At 42.4% G+C, this 24,196-nt stretch overlaps 1 protein-coding gene across 14 annotated transcripts in view; it reads right to left on the reverse strand.

Annotated features, from left to right (window-relative positions):
* The window catches only part of TIAM1 (TIAM Rac1 associated GEF 1), a 441,301-nt gene that overhangs the window by 45,028 nt on the left and 372,077 nt on the right, over nucleotides 1–24,196 (reverse strand). For all 14 annotated transcript variants that reach the window (XM_054542445.2, XM_054542444.2, XM_024239448.3 and 11 more), the window contains 3 exons: nucleotides 23,702–23,788; nucleotides 18,891–19,115; nucleotides 1,700–1,803 (listed from right to left, as the gene is read on the reverse strand). In XM_054542445.2, coding sequence (XP_054398420.1) covers nucleotides 1,700–1,803; nucleotides 18,891–19,115; nucleotides 23,702–23,788 — 416 coding nt within the window. The remainder of the gene's footprint in view (nucleotides 1–1,699; nucleotides 1,804–18,890; nucleotides 19,116–23,701; nucleotides 23,789–24,196) is intronic.

The following is a 24,196-nucleotide window of genomic DNA, read 5'->3' on the forward strand; positions in this document are numbered from 1 at the left end:
CTTACATCTGTATAGAAATATCTGTTTCTCCTGAGGACAACTGACCGACCCCACAAAAGTAAGTGGGTAAAAGAGATGTAAGGGTCACCTAAATAAAAAGGAACTTTAAGCAGTTGGTTTTTTTAATTTGCCTTAAAAGGAACCATGTGCATTTCCAATGATCTGCTTTTTAATTAACAACCAACAACATAATGCCTTTCAGTCTATAAATATTAATGTTGCTTTCAAATATTAAATTTTATATTGTGCCCAACTTAAAAAGACACTGAGAATGAAGATCCTACAGTCAGGAAAGAGAAACAAATATGGATAAAAGATACTGAAGAATCAAATATGTGCACACAAGAAAGTCCTACAGAATATACACATACAGGGGGAATCAAAACAGGAAATGTACAAATGTAGGTTTTCAAAATAATAGTTCACGTTTGAAAAGCATTTTTCCATTATCAATGTGCTTTCTCATAGTTATATTATTTGACCCACCCAAAAATCCAATCTCCAAGCAAAGGTAAGAATCACCCTGATTTTGCAGATGAGAAAACAAAAGTATACAGTTATGTGATTTGCTTAGGTTAAGCAACTAGTAAGTGTCAAGCAAAAAAAATGAGAGATTGTAGAGGAATATAAATATCTCAACAACATTATAGAAAAAGATGAATAAGTATGGAAACATAATCACACGCAATTGCTTTTTTTGGGGGGGCAGTGTCGTTTGGATTCAGATAACACAGAGGTTTCAAGTTGGGTTGTGTTTTGAAGACTGTGGTAAAAGAGGCTACTGACCCATGGAACTCTTTATGAAATGGAATAGAACCATGATAAATTACGGGCAACAGGCCGGGTGCGGTGGCTCACGCCTGTAATCCCAGCACTTTGGGAGGCCGAGGCGGGTGGATCACGAAGTAAGGAGATCGAGACCATCCTGGCTAACACGGTGAAACCCCGTCTCTACTAAAAATACAAAAAATTAGCCAGGCGTGGTGGTGGGCACCTGTAGTCCCAGCTACTTGGGAGGCTGAGGCAGGAGAATGGTGTGAACCCAGGAGGCGGAGCTTGCAGTGAGCCGAGATCACGCCACTGCACTCCAGCCTGGGCAACAGAGCAAGACTCCATCTCGGGAAAAAAAAAAAAAAAAAAAAAAATTATGGGCAACTATTTCAGTGTCTTGCACCAAAAAGTCAGGAGAACTTTCTTACTATGTTCAACTAAGGGAAAGTGTATTTGGATTAATTTTAAAATATGGTTTCTTTCCCTTTAACATAAAAGTTGCTCACTTTTAACAAGAGCTGAATGCAGGTAATTCAAAAAGAGTTCATTACAGAAACCCTAAGTAGCAAGAAAGCATAGCTGACTCAATCCCACATACTTTGGATGCTGTTTCATCCTACACAAATGAAGATGTAATAGGGAAATGGAATAAAATTATGGCATTAACTGGGAGCTCCAGCAGTGGCAGAAATTAAAGAAAAGGGATTTTATTTCATTACGAGTGATTTCTGCCCTATATTCTCACATACAGGTTTGTTACCAAGGCTGTAATTTGGATTTCATATCCTGCTATTCAGCAACATCTCAGAAGCAAAAACACTTCGTCCATGGAGAGGCCTGGTAACCACATACAGCTGTGTAGGTGACGTTGTCAGCTGTGATTCTTCAGTGGTTCAAAGCATGGGATGTGAAAATGAAAATCTCTCACCTTGCTGCTGTGATCAGTCTCATCTGAGGATTCCAAGTCTGGCCCCTCAGTCTCCTCTGGAGCGGTCTCAGCACTGCTGCCCTGCTCGCTGCAGAGGCTGTGCCCTGTCAGATGAAATCAGAAGAAAATGTGGGTCAACATGGATAGTAACTGCTAAAAGCCACCCCTGTGTGAGGGGGACAAGGAATCTCGCTCATGACGTGTACATATACTGTAAGACCCTCCAAGTACAAGCTCCATCACTTTGGCTCAATCAAATTAAAATGATAGCTGTTACTGTTACTACTAGTATTATTACTTTATATTTTTCATAATAAATAATAATTGTTGTGGATTGAATGTCTTTGTCTCCCCCCATACAAATTCTAATGTTGAAGACCTACCCCTCAATGTAATAGTTAGAAGAGGGATATCTGGGAAGTAATTAAGTTTAGATGAGGTCATGAGGGTGGGGTCCCCATGGATGAGATTAGTGTCCTTACAAGAAGAGATAGAAACCAGAGTTCGTTCTCTCTCTACCATGTAAGGACACAGTAAGAAGGCAGCTGTCTGTAAGCCAGGAAAAGAGCCCTCACCAGGGAACTGAATTGGTTAGTACCCAGATGATGGGGCTTCCCAGGCTCTAAAACCATGAGAAATAAATGATTGTTGTTTAAGCCACTCAGTTTATGGTATTTTGTTACAACAGCCTAAGTTAAGACAATAATAATTTATAATAAAAGAATATACATGTTATATACTAAAAAATTAACTGATTTTGTTGATTTTACAATTAGTGAATTGATGAATTAATTCATTAATTACTAAAATAATTAAATAAGCCATACTGAGAACAGTACAACAAAAAAAATGACTGTCCCATATCCATTACCTGAAAAATCCTGCAACATCTGTTTTTGCCAAGTCTGGCAAACTATAAACATCTTATAATACCTGCTCTTCCCATGATATTCTGTGCAAAAGTGCAAGCAACTTTCTTCCTTTGCTATTTACTGAGTGCCCACCACAGTGGTTCTCTATAGTGGTCCTCTGCATTGAGAAGAGAATATGAGGATCACTTTCCCCTGGGGTGCTTCTCAAATTGACAGAGCATCTGGATCCCCAGGGGAACATGTTAAATGCAGATTCTCAGTAAACAGGCATGGGGTTGGGCCTAAGATTCTGTGTTCCTTACTAGCTCCAAATGATACTAATCAAAACTGCAAGTCCATGGACCACATTTGGAATAGAAAGACTCTAGAACATTAAAAACCTTCTCTAATTGAATCTGAGAAGACAGTGGATTGAGTACCACTGTCCTAAAATATGAGGCACTGGATCACGGACTAGAGCACTATCAATATAACCAGACAAGAGAGAAGGAAAGAGAAGAAATGGGAGCAGAAGGAGCCTCTGATGCTTTAGATGAAAGATTCCGTCTGCAAAGCGGCTACCTTGCTCCAATGACACCATTACAGCCGTAAGCTGCCTGGCAACACTTTCTATTCAGGTCCAAGCTGGCCAGGAAAGTTAGGGAGGAAGTGGACATCTGAGCAAACCTGGCACCAATGCTGCCTCCTACTGTCCCTTTCTTCTCTGGAATGAAGCACCAACTAAGTGAGTGTACCCTGAATGGCTTAGAGGTTTCTGTCTGTCTCCCCACCTTTTGGCTCTGGCTCTTGGATTTTCTTGTGTTTCTTCTCATTATTCGATCACTCATTACTTGCTCTGAAGGTGGTAGTGGTCAAAGAAGGAAGCTCAGTTAACTTGGCAGATATCATCTATGTCAACTGTCATTGCTGAAGCAAAAGTGCTTGAATATTTTGCACGGGGGCAATGACCTAGGTACAGGTATTGATCCGTGATGTGAAACAGTTGACAAGCTCATCTGGGAACACAATGGCAACAGCACTCAGTGCTCTGATCACAGGAACCACAGCATCCTCAGTGGGACATCCAGAGCAGCCAGGAGGCATGACTGACAGGGGCCCCCTTCACACTGTGGTCTGCAGAATCACAACCTCCTGGAGTTGAACAACCCATAGACTGTGCAGAGAAATGCTGTAACCCTGCACATCCCATCACTCACAATGCCTAGGATAGCTGATGCTTATAAAATAGTGGGAAAGCAAATAAAAGGATTTCCTTTTTTTTTTTTTTTGAGACGGAGTTTCACTCTTGTCACTCAGGCTGGAGTGCAGTGGTGCAATCCCAGCTCACTTCAACCTCTGAGTCCTGGGTTCAAGTGATTCTCCTGCCTCAGCCTCCCCAGTAGCTGGGATTACAGGCGTGCACCACCATGTCCGGCTAACTTTTGTATTTTTAATGGAGACAGGGTTTCACCATGTTGGCGAGGCTGGTTTTGAACTCCTGAATCCGCCCACCTCGGCCTCCCAAAGTGCTGGGATTACAGGCATGAGCCACAGTGCCTGGCTGGATTTTCATTTTTAATAATACCGTGAGAGCCAGGTTTCCTGAAGAGCAAACAAATAAATCTACTTCTACAAAACACTTAGAAATGCTAAATAAAGTAAAACAAATGTCCTTTTTAAACAAAGCTGAGCTCCAAAAACTCTCAAAAACCCAAATGAAGAAGATAAAGTTGATAAAGGAAGTGGGGTAGTGTCCATGCTACGGCAGCCTAAGTATATCCATCAATCCCCAAGCCCTAAAACAGCGTTTCCCACAGGGTGTGAGAACCTGTTGGTGTTAGCAGGGGGACAATTCTTTTGGGGCAGAATTGTGCACTTGGTAGGTACACTTGGCACTAGGCTCCCTGGCTCCTGAGCACCAAACGATTAGGACTTGATTGCCACTGTGACAATAAAAAATGCACCCACACATTTCCCAACAGCAGCACCACCCAGTTTGAGACCCACTCCCTGGAGCCTTCGGTTTTAACTGTAAGCCCATGATACATGATACAGAAAACAGGGCTTGGGTCAGTACAACTTCAGCAGTTAGAAGTGAATCTCCCACATTCATATGGTTCCCCTGAGGGGCCACACCCCTCAGTCTAAAAAGACATAGACTAAAAGAAAAAAGTGCTCACTGGCAAAAGAAAAAGAGATGGAAAAAGAAATTCTGCCTATACTTTGGGGTAGGAGGGTGGAAGAGGAACACAGCAGGTTTTTTCCCTGAGATTCTTTTTTTTTTTTTTTTTTTTTTTTGGAGACGTAGTTTCACTCTGTCGACCAGGCTGGAATGCACTGGTGTGATCTCAGTTCACTGCAACCTCCGCCCCATGGGTTCAAGTGATTCTCCTGCTTCAGCCTCCTGAGTAGCTGGGATTACAGATGCCTGTCATCATGCTGACTAATTTTTGTATTTTTAGTAGAAATGGGGTTTTGCCATGTTTGCCAGGCTGGTCTTGAACTCCTGACCTCAGGTGATCTGCCCGCCTTGGCCCCCCAAAGTGCTGGGATTACAGGCACGAGCCACCAGGCCCAGCCTGTTCCCTGAGATTCTTTTTTTTTTTTTTTTTGAGACGGAGTCTCCCTCTGTGGCCCAGGCTGGAGTGCAGTGGTGTGATCTCGGCTCACTGCCAGCTCCACCTCCCGGGTTCACGCCATTCTCCTGCCTCAGCCTCCTGAGTAGCTGGGACTACAGGCGCCCGCCACCATGCCCTGCTAATTTTTTGTATTTTTAGTAGAGACGGGGTTTCACCGTGTTAGCCAGGATGGTCTCGATCTCCTGACCTCGTGATCTGCCCGCCTCGGCCTCCCAAAGTGCTGGGATTACAGGCGTGAGCCACCACGCCAGGCCCCCTGATATTCTAATCATAGGACTGACTTCACGTGTTTGGATTCCAAGGCATCTGGTAGGAGCAAAAACAAATCTACTCTGGAAGAATTCACTCTTAATGATGATATCATATAATACCCAGAGATAGAGCTTGGTCAAACAAGAACCCATAATCCTGTATTATAAAACACAAAAGGCAACACATCACTACGAGCAAGAGGCAACAGACACAATAACTGACAAAATCAGACCCCCAAGGAATGATACCGCAATGATCAGATGTAGAATGTCAAGTAAGTATGCTTAAAATATTTTTTTAAAAGAAGAAAGGGTGCTGAACACGGTGGCTCATGCCTGTAATTCCAGCACTTTTGGGAGGCTGAGGCGGGTGGATCATCTGAGGTCAGGAGTTCAAGACCAGCCTGGCCAACATGGTGAAATGTCGTCTCTACTAAAAATACAAAAATTAGCCGGGGGTGGTGGCACATGCCTGTAATCCCAGCTACTTGGGAGGCTGAGGCAGGAGAATCACGTGGACCTGGAAGGTGGAGGTTGTAGTGAGCCAAGATCGCACCACCGCACTTCAGCCTGGGAGACTAAGTGAAACTCTGTCTCAAATAATAATAATAATAATAATAATAATAATAATAATAATACAGAAGAAGAAAGAGATAATTTCAAAAAACAAGTAAATTAATAGAATTTTTAGAAATAGAAACTATAACCAATGAAATGAACACTCAATAGATGAGATGTAAATTGACGAAATGAGAAAAGACTGGAACATCTATCGGAAGACATTAACTTACTAGAGCTCCTAAAGAAACCTTCAAATGTTAAAACTATCAAAATGGAATTGCATTTTCAGCTAAAATATCATCCACGAAGGAGACTTTAATAAAGACTTTTGAGAAACAAAGAATGTGAAAGTTTATCATGAACAGAATCTCACTGAAAAAGTTCTCTAAAGGATGTACTTTCAGGTGGGGAAAGAAAGAAAAAGATCTGGTATACAAGCGAAAATGATAAACAGCTGATACACACCAAGTAAGTTTTAGTATATATGACAACCCCCCCAACTCCCCAAAAAAGGTACTTGGGGCCAAAAAAAAAATATATAAACTGTAACTAAAACAATGGTGGAAGTGATCATATTTAAAGCCATTTCATAATTTTATGCAAGAGGGAACTAGAAATACTAACTTTGGTTTCTGTTAATAATCACGTTAAAATTTTAAGACCAAACACTAAAAGAACAGAAATAGATTATATAGGTTGAAAGGAGAAAGCAGAATTTATAAATGCAACCTAGAAGAGGACAGGAAAGGAAAAGAAAAACAAGCAAGACAAATTCAGCAAAACAATATAATAGAAACAAATAAAAATACATAGATATTCTAACTAAATGTAAAATAGGCTGAACGTAATACTTAAACTTCATGTTTAGATTATAGAAAAAAACAGTGCAAGACAAATCCCCAGCTGCATGCTATATGGAAGCAATAGACTTAAACATAAAAGACACAGAATATTAAAAGGTTGGAAAACTATATTAGGCAAACATAAAGAAAGCTTCAAAAATGTCAGACACAGTCGATTAGTCAGGATACAGAAGATGTAAAAATCAGTAATTATACAGTTTGATCCATGAATGCATTTCAAACCTATTCCCAAGAAATTGGTGAATATACATTTTCCATAAGAATTAGCAATTTATGCAAATAGACCACATATTAGGCCACAGTGTAAGTTTCAAGCAATACCAAAGAATCTGTACAGATGCAGACAACACTGGCAACATTTTTCTTGGAACTAAATATTTTATGAAAGAAAAAAAGGCCAATAATACCCAAGACAGTTTTAAAAAAGAAAAACAAGATTAGGGTACTTTACCTACCAGATCTCAAAAACATATTATAAAATTACAGTAATCTAAAGCAGTGCAGAACAGGCTAACAGAACAGAGAGCTCAGAAACAGTGCCTCCATCCCATGCAGATGTTCCTCAACTTATGATGGGGTCATGTCCCAATAAACCCATCATAAAGTCAAAAAATCATTAAGTCAAATCATCATAAATTGGGGACCATCTGGCCAGGTATGGTGGCTCACACCTGTAATCCCAGCACTTTGGGAGGCCGAGGCAGGAGGATCATGAGGTCAGGAGTTTGAGACCAGCCTGACGAACATGGTGAAACCCCATCTCTACTAAAAATACAAAAATTAGCTGGGCGTGGTGGCACGCACCCATAATCCCAGCTACTCAGGAGGCTGAGGCAGGAGAATCGTTTGAACCCAGGACGCGGAGGTTGCCATGAGCCAAGATTGTGCCACTGCATTCCAGCCTGGGTGACAGAGTGAGACTCCATCTCAAAAAAAAAAAAAAAAAAAAAAAAATTGGGGGTCATCTGTTTATGGAAATGTGAAATACAGCAGTTGTGCCATTGCAGACCAGTGAGAAAGGGATAGAATATTTGACGAATGATGCTAGGATGGTAGATTACCCACATGAAGAAACATAACATTGGATCCTAACTCACACCATTCACAAAAATCAGTACCAGAGATATAAACCAGTATATGAATAGCCCAAACTGTAAATCTTCTAGAAGAAAATATAGAAGACAGTGTTTATTACTTCAGGGGAGAGAGAGATTTCTTAAACAAGATAGAAAGAGTACAAACCATATAAGATTGAAAATTCAGATTTTGCTGAAATTAAACACTTTTGTTTGTAAAAAGGCACCATAAATACAAGAAGACATGTCACAGACTGATAAAAGTTATCTTCATACATATAACTAGCAAAATATTAACATCTAAAATATAAAAGAACTCCTACAAATCAATAATTGGAGGTGTATCTGATTCTAAAGCATATATTTTTTTTACCCCCATATGTCATGTTTTCTATCCTTAACTGAAGGTAAAAATCAATAAAATGAATTAAAATGGGCAATGCAGTTTGTAGCAGATCGTTTGCAAAGATGACAGTGATTATTTCTTTCATCTCTTTAAGCACAGACTTTTGTGTCTATTTCGCCACTCCATGAATTTGGACTGGTGTTGTGATTTGCTTTGACCAACAGAATGCAACTTAAGAGATAATATATTAATTGTGAGCCAAGGCCTCAAGTGACTTTGCAGTCTCTGGTCTTGCCCTGCTGCGAACTCTGAGCCCACCATACAAAGAAATCTCAAGCTGGCCTCCCATGAGAGACGCCAAGGAGAGAAGGCCCAGCTGTTTAGTCACCATAAGTGGGAGTGACTAAGGCCATCTTAAACCCTCCAGCCCCAGTCAGGCCACTGGATCACAGAGCCACATGAGTGACTCCAGGGAAGGTCAGCAGAACAACCAACCAGCTGAGCCTGGCCCAAACTGCTGAGCCACAGAACAGTGAGCAAGTAGAACAAGTTGTTTCAGAGTGGTTTGTTACGTGGTAGTAGATAACCAATAAGTGGTTAGGGGGAATTTCATGATACCAGAAAGCCAGAAAGCAGGAGGTGACAGTGGTATGCTTCAAGGAAGCTGAGGAGAGACACCAGCATGGGAGGAAGAGGGAATTCAAGTGGGAAAGGGCATTGTTCTCACTCCCATACTTCAGGGCCTTCCCAGCTTAAGAAGTGTAGACAACAACATTGTCAAGTTTTTTTTTGTTTTTTTTTTTAATCCCATACAAACAGAGTTTTGCAATTTCCTACTCTAGCTTCCCCTGTACTACTCACAATAGTAGTAGGTGAGCGGCTTTCCCCTAATGATAGAAATTGGAGAAATTATCCTCTTTGTTCTGGACATTCCTGTCCCCACCTACTTACCAGGAAACAAAGCATGACAGCTCTGCTACCAATCAGAGAGAGAAGAAAGCTGAAGATAAGGCTCAGCTGTGGCCAGAGAAGCAGCCAGAGCAAGCAGGAATGCCCATCCATATCCTAGTACTGAGCACACTGCCAGGCATGCAGCAGGGGCCCAGGGGAGAGGAAGAGGGCTCAATCTAGAGAGACAAAGTCTCAGGGAATGAAGAAGCCCAGAGCAGGACTGCGGACTCTCTCAGACAGGGATCATAGGCCAAGTCAAAAGCCACTATAGAGCCCGGCGCAGTGGCTCACAACTGTAATCCCAAACTCTTGAGAGGCTAGAGCAGGAGATCACTTGAGTCCAGGAGTTCAAGGCTGCAGTGAACCATGATTGTGACACTGCACTCTAGCATGGGTGACAGAGTGAAACCCCAACTCTATTTGAAAGAAAGAAAAAAAAAACTGCGGTAATGCTGTAAATAGAATTGATTGTTGTGAACAAGTAAAATCAATGCTTTGCCTTTTAAGTTACCTCCAATAATATTTTTGTGACTGCGAAAACGTTTGCAATCAGTACCTCTGACACACCATCAACAGGACAGACAACGAGGAGATTTGGGGAAGTACAAACATATTAGTGTAGTTTACATTGAGATTTACCTTTCATTTACCCAGATTACACACATCTACTTTGGTTTCATTCAAGTCCATGTGGGACTTAAGCTTAAGGAGGAAGAAAAAAAATTCTGGCCTCGTGAGATGTCTTAACAATGTGTTCTAAGCAGACCCTCCAATTCAAACATTGACAAAGAGAAACAATTACAACACTAAACTTTTAAAAGGTCTTTTTAATGCCTGAGTTTAAATCCCTGATGGAAAAAAAACGATTGGGGGTGGGGACAAAAGAAAGCTCAGACACTGTCAATAAAGATATTTAGCTGGAACTCAACTGTTAGGATATAATTTTATTTTGCGTTTCAGTCATTTTACTGTTATAAGATTTTAAGAATTCCATATAAATACCCATAATAACATCAGCATAAACACTCACCCCTCCAACAAAGCTAAAAAACAAACCAAGAAAGAAAGAGAGAGAGAGAGAAAGAGAGGGAGAGAGAGAGAAAGAAAGAAAGAAAAGAAAGAAAGGAATGTTACAACTTGAACTTGGTAGACAAATAATAACTTCTTTTTAATCAAATGTCACAAAATCTCAGTTTGTTTCCTATAAAGAGAAATTTAAAATTCCATTAAAACTGTAGATTTAAAATAGTAACTTCTTTTTAGTCAAATGTCACAAAATCTCAGTCTTTGTTTCCTATAGAGAGAAATTTAAAAATCCATAAAAATTTATTAATCCTGTTAGCTTGTTGTGAAAGTCAAATATACATTAATAATCTTTAAAAATATCAAAATAGAGCATCTCAGTCTCCGAAACATGTTTTTTTCACACGCAGGATTTGACGGTGTCATCAATCATATCTCACTGGAAGTTACCCCGCCCCCGGCCCTAGCAGGGCCCACCCAGGCAGGCCATGTGCTGTGTGACAAGAAGCACAGCAGGCCGACAGTTTACAAGGCGTGCGTGGCTCCAAATGTTATCGACAAACAAACAGAGGACCATGTGCTGCCGGGTATCTGTGAGACTTCAGAGAATCTGAAGCCCTGGACCATATTTGTTTGTGGGAAGAGAAATCTGTGCAGTTCCTCTTCCTCTGCTGCCCCTCCCTGTCGCCTGACTGTCTTCGGTTTTCAGAATCGAGCTCCAGGCCATCTCCATGGAACACCAGACCAAAATAGAACCTCACACTTCACGGGTACTACACAGAGGCACGTCCTGCCCATGCAGACCAAGCGGCTGTCCGTGCTCAGCACCTGGCAATTCCTCGCTCTGAAGCAAGGTGCCTTCGACTTTCACGGCTATCACAGAGGCCTTTCCTGTTCAACAAACGCTGCTTAATCTACTTCCTGCAGGAGGGACATTGGTCTGGACTGCAGAGCACAAGCTTCCACTTGGCATCAGACAGACATGCCTGAGGTTTATCAAAGGGTCTGACTCTGCAACTCCAGCGCTGGCCCTAATTGCCTTTAACATGCCATGGGCCTGCTGTTAGCCACACGAACTTGGCTTTCTCCAACACAGCAGCAGGAATAACCATTTTTTGAACAAGAAGCAGCTCTTGGAACGCTGGAACTATTATTACTTTTTAAATTGTTACCTTTTTTTTCTTTTTCTTTTTTTGAGAGAGAGTTTCGCTCTTGTCCTCCAGGCTAGAGTGCAGTGGTGCGATCCTGGCTCACTGCAACCTCCACCTCCCAGGTTCAAGCGATTCTCCTGCCTCAGCTTCCTGAGTAGCTGGGATTACAGGCACCTGCCACCACTCCCAGCTAATTTTGTGTACTTTTAGTAGAGACAGGGTTTCACTGTGTTGGCCAGGCTGGTCTTGAACTCCTGACTTCAGGTGATCCACCCTCAGCCTCCCAACATGCTGGGATTACAGGCGTGAGCCATCGTGCCCAGCCTGTTACTTTCTTTTTTAGAGATAGGGTCTTGCTTGTCTCACAGGCTGGGTGTAGTGGTATGATCAAGGATCTCTGCAGCCTCAACCTTCTGTGCTCAAGTGATCCTCCTGCCTCAGCTGCCTGAGTAGCTGGGACTACCGGTGCACACCACCAAGCCTGGCTAATTTTTAAATTTTTAGTAGAGACAAGGTCTCACTATGTTGCCCTAGCTGGTCTCAAACTCCTGAGCTCAAGTAATCCTCCCGCCTCAGCCTCCCAAAGTGGTGGGATTACAGGTGTGAGCCACAACGAACGCCTGGCTTCTGGCACTTTTATTGTAATCCTGTGGGCTACTCATTGAGGTAAACCAAGGCACCTGCTTCGCCCCAACTGGTCAAGTGGAATTCTAGGGACAATCACAGCAGAGCTGCATGAACCACAAAAATAAAGTGAACGTGAACCCAAAGAGAGAGATAAACAGGCGTCTGAAACTTTGGAAAGACACTAATGGTGTCACTTGAACTATGATTCTTATAATTTGCATAAAAGCTGAAGTTTTGCATAATTACTGTTACATAATTCCATTTATTTTTTCTTTGCTTTCTCCTTGATGTAAAAAGGAAAAACACGGCCATAAATGGGGATTTGTGTTGGAATTCTCTCAATAAATGCTTTATAAAACTTTTTTTTTGAGACAGAGTCTCCCTCTGTCGCCCAGGCTGGAGTACAATGGTGCGATCTTGGCTCACAGCCACCTCTGCCTCCCAGGTTCAAGAGAGTCTCCTGCCTCAGCCTCCCAAGTAGCTGGGATTACAGGCGCCCGCCACCACGCCCAGCTAATTTTTGTATTTTTAGTAGAGACGGGGTTCCAGCATGTCGGTCAGGCTGGTCTGGAACTCCTGACCTTAGGTGATCCACCTGCCTCGGCCTCCCAAAGTGCTGGGATTACAGGTGTGAGCCTGCGCCCGGCCTATAAAACTTTTTTTAAGAACTGTTTTACATCTAGATTTGCTTTGCTTTCCTATATTGATGTTCCCTGTAACATTTCCCTAAGAGGGTAATAGAGCTATACCTTTTAATAAATTAGGCCAGTAGTTCTCAACTGGGTAAGATTTTGCTGCCCAGTGGCCTTTTGGCAATGTCTGAAGATAGGTTTGATGGGCACAACTTGGGGAGGTGGCATACTATTGTCTTGTAGTGGCTTGCAGGGGTGCTGCTAAACATCAACACACAGGACAGCTCCCCACAGCAAAGCATTACCTAGCCCAGATTGTTAATATTGCTAGATAAGATCAGTATGCAAAATAAATCACACAAGAACACAAGAGAGACTTTTTTGAAACCTCACACAAATACAGTTCTGCAACTTCCTGTTGTAGCTTCCCCTTCACTGCTAAGATCTTTTTATAAAAACAGCCACTGGAGGAACTATCTTTTTGTCCTAGACATCCTTCCCTTTTTTTCCTACCAATACGTATGAAAACAAATGCTTCAAAAAAAACCAAACAGATGAAAGTAGCTCCAGTAAGACTGCAACCAGAACTCAGGGATGGCAAACAGCCAAGGATAGGAAACTGAGTCTTACAGAGAACACTCAGGATAGACTCTCCTTATGCAGATCCTGGCTTTCTAAGCCAACGTGGCAACCCATTCAGCAGGCTTCCCTCGTAAACCAAGGAACGGGAGAATGGAGAATGTACTACAAGACCACCTAACAAATTTTCATTACAAAAAAATCTCAATGAAGCAGACCACAAAATGTGATCAAGAAACTACAGAAGGTTTGCATGTCACCGTAAAATTCCAATTATCTTATGATTCCACCAAGACAAGAAAAAGGGTGGGGAGCAATAACCAGGAAGAGTTGGTGACCTAAGGCAGTGGCTCCCAAGCAGGGCTGGACATGAGAAGCAACCACCAGAACAAATGCAGACCCAGACCCCATCCCAGACTAGGTGACTCATGAGCTCTGAAAAAGGGCCAGGAACCTCAGCATTCTAGACTACAACATTCATTTCTTTCTACTTGAGAAAGGAAAATATAAACAAGGTGTAATTCATAAACTTAGTTATCAGGTAATTCACCTGTTGCAGACTGAGGTGGCGTAGAAGGCAGGAAGAATACTGAAAAAGAGCAATCTCTGGTCATAGGCCAGGGAATCCTCAAGTCCCCCATAAGAGAATGGCTTCAGGTACAAAACATTTATTGAGCACTTACTGGGTAATATTCTAAATGCTTTACTTTTATGCCTCATTTGGTCCTCACAACAGCCCAGTGAGATGTCAGTGTGGCATTATCCCCATTTTATAGGTGAGGACACTGAGGCACAGAGGGATTAAGCATGACCAGGTCAAGGTCATGAAGCTGATGAACACAGAAATGGACTGACTTCTGGCCGGGCACGGTGGCTCATGCCTATAATCCCAGCACTTTCGGAGGGCGAGGCGGGTGGATCACCTGAGGCCAGGAGTTCGAGACCAGCCTGGCCAACACAGTGAAATCCTGTCTCTACTAAAAATACAAAATTTAGCCGGGCATGGTGGTGGATGCCTGTAATCCTGGCTATTTGGGAGGCTGAGGCAGGAGAATCAGTTGAACCCGGGAGGCAGAGGTTGCAGTGAGCCGAGATCCTGCCACTGCACTCCAGGCTGGGCGACAGAGTGAGACTCTGTCCCCCCCACCAATGACTGAGTTCCAAAGAAATGGACTAAGTTCCAACGAACTTGGTTCCAGGCCCTAATCTTAGCCACTAGGCTGTGATGCTTCTACATAGAACAAACAAACCTCTCTATGAGAAAGCAGTTCAGAAATAATCCAACTTTGAAAGCTAATCCCATACTCACTCGGGGTCCTTAAGGGAGGACCTGGCCAAGTCTGACCACTTGAGTTTGTGAGACGGTAGAGCTCTGCAGGACAAGCCTCCAGCAGCCAGGCAGCAGCCAGCACTTACGTGGACCCCAGGGTCCCTGAGACCCAGCAAGGCTCTCTGTCGAGGACACCAATCATCCACCTTAACTTACTCCCATCAAACCTCAAACCTGCCACTCAGGATGTTTCCTATTTGTAGTTACTTCTAAATTTAGAGTAAGGTTGTAGTCCATCCTGCCCATTGTACAAAATTTTCTTGGTTGTTTTCTATTTTAACTGCAGCGGTCTGCTGATACTGCTTTATCTCTGCCCCATCACGGAGCAATCTTTCAGTTATTTTATCCTGTTTACTTGCCTCCACTTTTATCTTCCACTATTAAGTGGGGACTAGGAAGCAGAAGCAATTAGAAGGCAGATAATGCAGAGACCCAGGTGGGGAAGTGAAGTGCCTTCTCCCTGCCAGCAGGTCCAATTGGGCTGCTACTTGACCGAGTATTCAGGAATTCTTCTGAAATTTACTAATTTTGAAACCAGTTTAGAAACTTTACCAAAATCAAAAACAAAACAAAAAAAAAACCAATACAGTGGCTTTACTTTCATGCTTTATTCTTGAGTCAGTCTGATTACCTAACTTGACAAAGCGGACTCTGTTCTGAAGGATTTTTTTTTTTTTTTTGATGGAGTTTCACTCTTGTTGCCCAGGCTGGAGTGCAATGGCACAATCTCGGCTCACCACAACCTCTGCCTCCCGGGTTCAAGCGATTCTGCTGCCTCAGCCTCCCTAGTAGCTGGGATTACAGGCATGTGCCACCATGCCCGGCTAATTTTGTATTTTTAGTAGAGACGGGGTTTCTCCATGTTGGTCAGGCTGGTCTCAAACTCCCGACCTCAGGTGATCCGCCCGCCCTGGCCTCCCAAAGTGCTGGGATTACAGGCGTGAGCCACCACGCCCAGCCTGAAGGATTTTTGATGATTGTAAAATTGCAAAATTTTAAGAGATAAAGCAACGTGGCCGGGCACAATGGCTCATGCCTGTAATCCCAGCTCTTTGGGAGGCCAAGGCGGGCGGATCACCTGATTTCGGGAGTTCGAGACCAGCCTAACCAACATGGTGAAACTCTGTCTCTACTAAAAATACAAAAATTAGCCGGGTGAGGTGGCAGGTGCCTGTAATCCCAGCTACTCAAGAGACTGAGGCAGGAGAATCGCTTGAACCCAGGAGGTAGAGGTTGCAGTGAGCCAAGATGGCACCATTGCACTCCAGCCTGGGCAACAAGAGAGAAACTCTGTTTCAAAAAAAAAGATAAAGCAATGAAAAAACAAAAAACTACACTAAAACATAAACTGGAGGACAAAATTTGAGTCATAGTTATTATCAAACTTTCAGCTCCATGCCTGGCACATAGTAAATACTTAAAAAATATCAGCTCCGAGTTATGGCCACTTAATTAAAAAAAAAAAAAAAAAAACCTTCCAAAGATGATCCCAAAATTGCAGTTTTAATGTGTTTTAAAATAATGGCAGGGTCCATGGATTTAGCGCACAGCCTCCAAAGGCGAGTGGTCTGAAGGAGGTAACGTGGTCAGTTGTAAAGTCCAGTTGTTTAGTTTAAAACTCCACCACACAAAAGACCAGACAGCAACTGTATACACAGAAATACTCAGATATTTCTAAAACAGATATATATAAAATGCATTTCAAAAATCTTTTAAATGCATTTCAAGACTTATTCAATGCATTTTAAACTCTATTAAATGTATTTTAATAGATTTTTAAGCAAACACACGTACACGTACATATACATACACAGATTTTTTTTTTTTTGAGACGGAGTCTTGCTCTGTCGCCCAGGCTGAAGTGCAGTGGTGCGATCTCAGCTCACTGCAACCTCTGCCTCCTGGGTTCAAGAGATTCTTTTGCCTCAGCCTCCCGAGTAGCTGGGTTTACAGGCGCCTGCCACCACGGATGGCTAATTTTTGTATTTTTAGTAGAGGTGGTGTTTCACCATGTTGGCCAGGCTGGTCTCAAATTCCTGACCTCAGGTGATCCGCCTGCCTTGGCCTCCCAAAGTGCTGGGACTACACGTGTGAGCCACTGCACCCGGTAGATTTTTTTAAAAAAAGAAGAAAGAAATAGACCAAAACATTAACAGTGTCTATCTTTAAAAAAACAAATTGTGAGCAATCTCAGTCATACTTTACATCGGGGACAGCAAATTTTATGTGTAAAGGGCCATAGAGTAAATACTTTTGGCTTTGCAGACCCTAAGTCCTTGTCACAACTACTCAACTCTGCCATTGCAGAAGGAAAACAGCCAGAGACAAGGTGTAAATGAATGGCGTGACTGTGTTCCAATAAAACTTTATTTACAAAAACAGGTGGTGGGCTGCTTTTAGCCTATGGATTATAGTTTACCAACCTCTTTTCTTTTTTTTTTTTTTTTGGTATCTGTAACCCAGAAGAAGGGCTCAGACAGAAGAAAAAAATCCAAAGAAAGTTGAGTACACACTGTTGCTTATAGCACATATGTCCAGGCTTATAAAATCCTTTGAATAATCTAATCTAACATAATATGTCTCATTCAAAGTCATATTCCAAAACAACTGTATCTGTGAACCGTTTTACATGATCGAGCCTGCCATCTTGTGGTCACAAGAAATAACAGCCTTTATGGTCTTCATTCTCCTTTATTAAGGGTACACAACTCACGGGAGCCACTTTTCAAAAATTTGATTGAGATGTGGGGACCACAATAACACAATGAGTCAAGGAAGTCAACTGTAACTGAGAGCAATCAATTTTCTGAAGCTTCAACTTGTCAAAATCTTCCAAGGAGCCAATAAACAAAAGAATGAGGGCTCCTGCTTTCTCAGAAAGCCAAGCTTCAGAAAATGATTTGAAAAACAACAATAGCAGGGCAAGAATATCCAAGTACCCAAGAGTCTTCCATTTCAGATTTTGAACGGAATGCTCATTTTTTATCCCAAGCTTTGAAAAGAGAAAATAATGACAAAATCCCAATTTACTAAATCAACCCAAACCCTAGAACCTGGTCGTGGAGAAATAAACAACAGCAATCTACGCTGTTCATCTGTTCCATCATTCACTCACCCTCTTGCTGAACAAGAAGGGGCCACCCATGTAGCGAACCACATGTAAAGAGTCAGGGAGACAAAAATGAGGGATATAAACCCAGTCTCAGAAAACACATTCAGGCAAAAAGAGAGACACAGCAAGTAAGAATCGCATGATCTAATGAGGGCCGCCCACATGGAAGTCAAATTTGTAGGGTCGTGGGGGCCCAGAGGAGAGAGCTAACTCTGTAGGGTCCCAGGAAGACCTCGAAAGGCAGGTGGCACTCACGCTGCTTCTAGTAGAATGAGCAAAGGTTGCCAGAAGGAGAGGGAGAGGAAGGAAGGGCAGGGCAGGGGGGTCACTGACCGGCTTGGGTTCAGCCTTCAGGTTGAAAAAGTCCAAAAGACAAACAGAGCAAACAAGAGCTCTGCACACATTTCCACTCTGGGCCTCTCAGCATCTCAACTCATGTCCTTCTCTCAGACAGCAGGAAAGCAGGGCTGAGTGGTTTGGAAGATGATGACAGAGAAGGCAGGAACAGAGGTAGGACTTAGTTTCAGCATCTTATGTGATTCCCAGCACTTGTTCATCTTCTTTTTTTTTTTTTTTAAGAGACAGGCCTCTGTCTCCCAGGCTGGAATGCAGCGGTGCAATCACAGCTTACTGCAGCCTCAAACTCCTGGGCTCACACGATCCTCCTGACTCAGCCTCCCAAGTAGCTGGAACTACAGGTGCTCTCCACTATGCCCAGCTCATTTTTTTTTTTTTTTTTTTTTGGAGAGATAGAGTCTCGTTATGTTGCCCAGGCTGGTCTCAAACTCCTGACCTCAAGTTATCCTCCTGCTTCCACCTCCCAAGTGCTGGGATTACAGGTGCGAGCCACCACACGTGACCCAATTCCCAACACTTCTGTGCCTCTGTATCTCCATCCACAGCAAAGTCTTCTAAATATTCACCTTTCTTCAAAATGAGAAACAGCAGAAACATTATAAAGCTGCCCATGGGTGACAGGTGCATTTGTACCAAAACAGTTCTATGAGAAAATAAAGTTCCCTGCGCCTTTGAAATTTCAACAGGAAATGCAGGGCCAGTCATCAGCCCATCTTGCGCACACATTTTATACCACCTGCCAGACAGAGGCACTCACTGAAACACAAAAGCCGCGTGATAAACTCCCCGGGACGTGGCAGAATGGAGTTCAGACTCGCCCCCAGCACCCTGCACAGCCATACCTGGGTTGCTGGTGAGAAAGGCGAGGGGGCTCTCGCCAAGGTCCGCAGGGCCGTCCACTCGGTGGGGTGGGCTTTCCAGCAGCTCCACTCCTTCCTCCAGCTCGGGGTAGGTCCTCACCAGGAGGCCCAGCGAGGGCTGTGAAAGGAAATCTTTGAGCATAGAAGAGTTCAGGGCGTCAGCAGCACGATTATTGATCTCAAGAATCTCATCTCCCGCTTTCAGGCCTGCCAACGCAAGATGGAAAATTTTTAATGTCACACACATAATCAGAACACAACAGCTTAGGAGCTCTGCTATAAAGGGCACACCTGCTGTGGATCTCACAGCCCCAGGTGCTGCTGCAGACATGCTGCGGTGCTCAGGAGTGATCCTCAGGAGAGGACAGGGGCCTCAGGTTCTGAAGGTTCTAGATTTGCAGGTTACAACATGCCAAGCCGGTCCTTCATACATCAAGCAAACAAACTTACTCTTTCATTAATCTATGCGTTCCAAGCATCTGCCAATTTCTCACAAATGCTAATTAATTCCGGCTATCTTCCTACACTTTTGGGGCGGGGCGAGCGGGGAATGGCAGTGCTCTCTGATGACTGCCATCACTGTGTTTCGTACATGTTCATGCCTCAGTACACACTTAAGTCACAGCCAGCTAATATCTATTGATTATTTCCAAGGAACCAAAACGCAGGGTGTTCACTCTGGCTATGAGGACAGAAGTAAGAATGTCTCATTCCAACACTTACAGATGACAGTTTCAAGAACCCAATGCAATCATTTTGTCCTTTTTTGTTTTGTTTTCAAACTACGTAAGAACCTTGGGATGAATCTCTTTTGGTAGATCCCCAAAGGATCTGCTAAGGGAATTGCCAAAGTTTGGGACCCAAGGGAACGACCATGAACATGCCCAACCTAGAAGAACAGGAAGTTGAGACACCGAGGTGCAGTTCAAACTGGCACTGGGAGAACATTCCAGCACCCTGAGAAAGGGAGAGGTTGGAAAGAACATGAAAGAAAATAAAATAATCCTTTCAGCTAGGAAGAGAAAAGGAGCCCAATTTCTAATTTTATACACCAATATGGAAAAACCAACTTGAAAAAGGGAGTGAGCGAAGGGCAGGCAAAGACAAATGACAAATTGCAGGAACGAGAAGCCTCCCAGGCCCTCAGGCATCCCACTCAGATTCTGCAGAAAATGACCCTACGAAGAAGTTCTCACTTCCCAGCTTCACAGAGTCACACGCCCTGGACATCCTTATTCAGGTTTCTAAAATATCTTAAATCAGTTTTTTTTTTTTTTTTTGAGATGGAGTCTCACTCTGTTGCCCAGGCTGAAGTGCAGTGGTGCGATCTTGGCTCACTGCAACCTCTCCCTCCCAGGTTCAAGCGATTCTCCTGCCTCAACCTCCTAAGTAGCTGGGATTACAGGCACTCACGACCACACCCAGCTATTTTTTGTATTTTCAGTAGGGACGGGGTTTCACCATGTTGGCCAGGCTGGTCTGCTGACCTCAGGTGATCCAAATTTTTTTTTAATTTTTATTTATTTATTTATGTATTTTTCTGAGACGAAGTCTCACTCTGTTGCCCAGGCTGGAGTGCAGTGGCACGATCTTGGCTCACTGCAACCTCTGTCTCCCGGGTTCTCGTGCCTCATCCTCCTGAGTAGGTGGGACTACAGGCATGTGCCACCATGCCTGGCTAATTTTTGTTTTGTTTTGTTTTTGAGACGGAGTTTTGCTCTTGTTGCCCAGGCTGGAGTTCAATGGCATGATCTCAGTTCACTGCAACCTCCGCCTCCCCAGTTCGAGTGATTCTCCTGCCTCAGCCTCCCATGTAGCTGGGATTATAGATGCGCACCACCATGCCCAGCTAATTTTTGTATTTTTAGTAGACAGGGTTTCACCATGTTAGCCAGGCTGGTCTGGAACTCCTCACCTCAGGTGATCCACCTGCCTTGGCCTCCCAAAGTGCTGGGATTACAGGTGTGAGCCACCACGCCCGGCCAATTCCCAGCTAAATTTAACATGAAATACCCCCAATATCTTTCTAGACACACCAGGTGTTGGGATCGTGTTTGTGGAGCAGGAGGACAGAATGGACATCACTCTTGCATCCGTTGAGAACAGAGCAAGGAGGTTGGTACAGACGACCGTTCATCTTCATTTAACACCAGGGCTCTCAGATTCAAAGAACTACAACAGGATGTGACTGAAACCAGGGCGGCAGATTCCCCACCCCCATGCCACGCAAACCGGCACACTCATTGTGCTGAAAGAGATAAAAATCAGTCTTTGGGCTTGAAGGGGAAGAAATCCTGTCATCTCTGCTCTTAGCTGAGATACAGCTCAGTGACTGGGTCAAACTCTGGCCCCAGGCTGCCTATGGCCTAGAAAGTATAGAAGGAAAAAGAAGGAAAATGCTCCTCTGTGACAGTCAGCAACAGATAAATTATCCTGACTTTATTTCCCACTCGTCACACCTTTGCCTTTCCATGCATAGCCAAGTCCGCAGTTGTGCTTTTCCAGTGTTTATAGGACAGGTCAATATAACCTGCACAGGTAGCTTTGCAAGCCATGAACTACCCAGAACTCAGCTGAACCAGGACAAAAAAGGCAGTGGCGAAGATCAGCACTCAATTTCCCTTTTCTGCTCCATTCAGCAGTAGTTAACACAATAGATGCAAGGTAAGTACATCTAAGCACAGTTGACCTGGATGTGTTGATCTCTGACGTTCAACACGTATTATTTTGCCACTTCTTGGATGAAACTACAAATCCCATAGCAAGAAGAAAGAAACAAAGGTGGATTTCCAGCCCTACCTACCTGTCCCATTTATTTACGGTGAGTATAGTGGGTCGAATAGAGTGTCCCCCCGCAAATTCATGTCCACCTAGAATGTCAGAATGCAACCTTCTTTGGAAATAGGGATAGATATATATCACAGATGAAATTATAATAATATAATCATTGTAATTATATAATAATTACACATCATAATTATATAATTATATATAATTATACATAAGTATATTAATGATTATTATATAATGTGTTAATATATTATATATTTATATATAATATATGCTAATATAATATGTTATATCATTATATATTATATATTTATATATTATATATCATTATATATCTATATATTATATATTAATATATTATATATCATTATATATCTATATATTATATATTAATATATTATATATCATTATATATCTATATATTATATATTAATATATTATATATCATTATATATCTATATATTATATACTAATATAATATATATCATTATATATCTATATATTATATACTAATATAATATATATCATTATATATCTATATATTATATATTAATATAATATATATCATTATATATCTATATATTATATATTAATACAATATATATCATTATATATCTATATATTATATATTTATATATCATTATATAATAATTATAATAATTACAATATCATCATGATAATTATATAATAATTACACATAATTATATACTATTACACATGAAAGTTACAATGAACTCATAATGATTTAGAGTAGGTCCTAAATCCAATGACTGGTGTTCTTATAAGAAGGCCATGTTAATGACACAGAGAGACACAGAGGGCAGAAGCCATGTGACTTCAGGCAGAGATTGGAGTGATACAGCCATAAGCCACAGAATGCCAAGTGCTGCTTTCACACCAGAAACCAGAAGGAGGCATGAAGCCATTCTTCCCTCAGAGGCTCCAGAGGAATCAATCTTGCCAATACCTTAATTTCAGACTTCTGGCCTCCTAAATGGTGAGAGGATAAATTTCTGTTATTTTAAGCTACCCAGTGTATAACAGTTTATTACAGTAGCTCTAAGAAATTAGCACTGTGAGCAAATCATCTAGGTTGCAAAGACTTTCCAGGGGTAGAAAAAGGATGGAGAGTTGGGGGTTCCCCAAGTAGCCCAAATGCATTATGGGCCATTTAAGGGCTAAAATGAAACAGGCAGGATGTAGCAGCGAAGCGCTCTCTAAGGAAGGGGAGGGAGGCTGGATCTCAAATCCCTAGGTTCTCAACTTTCGCAGATTCTTCTATGAACGGAAGCAACAGAACAACTGGTTTGAAAGAGCTCTGCAGGCTCAGGCAATAGCCAATGTCAGCTTTGCCCAGTGTGGACCAAAGTACAGAGGGGTCTTCCCCCATGCTCTGCTCCAGGAAGAACCCCCCCAGGATCCCCACACCATCCTAGAAGATGGAGAAGGAGACCACATGATTAGAATGGAATTTCCCACCAGCCCTATGGTAATGGGCTCAATCAGACTTAAAATCTAAAAATGAGTGACTTGAGAGGCTGAGACAGGAGGATCGCTTGAGGCCAGGAGCTCAAGAACAGCCAGGGCAACACAGCAAGACCCCTGACTCTGAAAAATAAATAAGTAAATAAATTTGTCAGGTGTGGTGGCATGCACCTGTACTCCCCTAGTGACTCGGGGGGCTGAGGTGAGAGGGTGGCTTGAGCCCAGATTTCAAGGCTGCAGTGACCTATGATTGTGCCACTGGACCCCAGCCTGGGTGATAGAGCAAGACCTTGTCTCTAAAAATTAAAAAAAGAAAAAAAAAAGTTCACGAATATGATCTTTCTGGTACACTTAAGTTAATGGAATAAAATGCATATTCCCTGGAAGGGTTTTCAACGAGAAAATGTTCAAATACTTTCCACAAATGAGTCCTTTGGGCCTATCTTTTTCATTCAAAAACTAGAGAAGCCCCAAAGGGCATTTAAGACAGACAGACCAGCCCTCCTTCATTGACTTACCTTTCTTGGAAGCTAAACCGGTTTCCTTCACACTATTCACGTACAGCCTTCGAATACCATCTTCTTCCACAGAAGAAAGTGAAAACCCTGTGAAACACAAAAAGACAGGATGGCAGGGCTCACACCTTCTGAATGTTTAGCAAACAACAGGAAGTGCCTGCTGTGAACTAGGTATGTTTCATATTTGTCATTATAGTTTAGACTGATTGTTTTTTCTTGTTTTACAAAGCAGAAAAGTGTATTTTTAGATCACTCTGGAAGTCACTACTTGTAAAAATAAAGATTACTAGGTATGTCTATCTTCATATTACCTACCAATCAACTCAAAGGAAAGCAAATTATTTTGTTTAACCTTGCTTCCTGGTAAAAACGCCATCATTTTTTCTTTTCCATACTCTCCTCCAAAGCAGAAAACAGAAAGATTAGCTTACCTCAGAGTCCCCAGACATTTTTCATGAAATCTATGTCCTAGAATATGTTAACAACTGTACTGTT

Source organism: Pongo abelii, chromosome 22 (assembly GCF_028885655.2).
Source record: "Pongo abelii isolate AG06213 chromosome 22, NHGRI_mPonAbe1-v2.0_pri, whole genome shotgun sequence".
In the NCBI taxonomy this organism is placed as follows: domain Eukaryota; kingdom Metazoa; phylum Chordata; class Mammalia; order Primates; family Hominidae; genus Pongo; species Pongo abelii.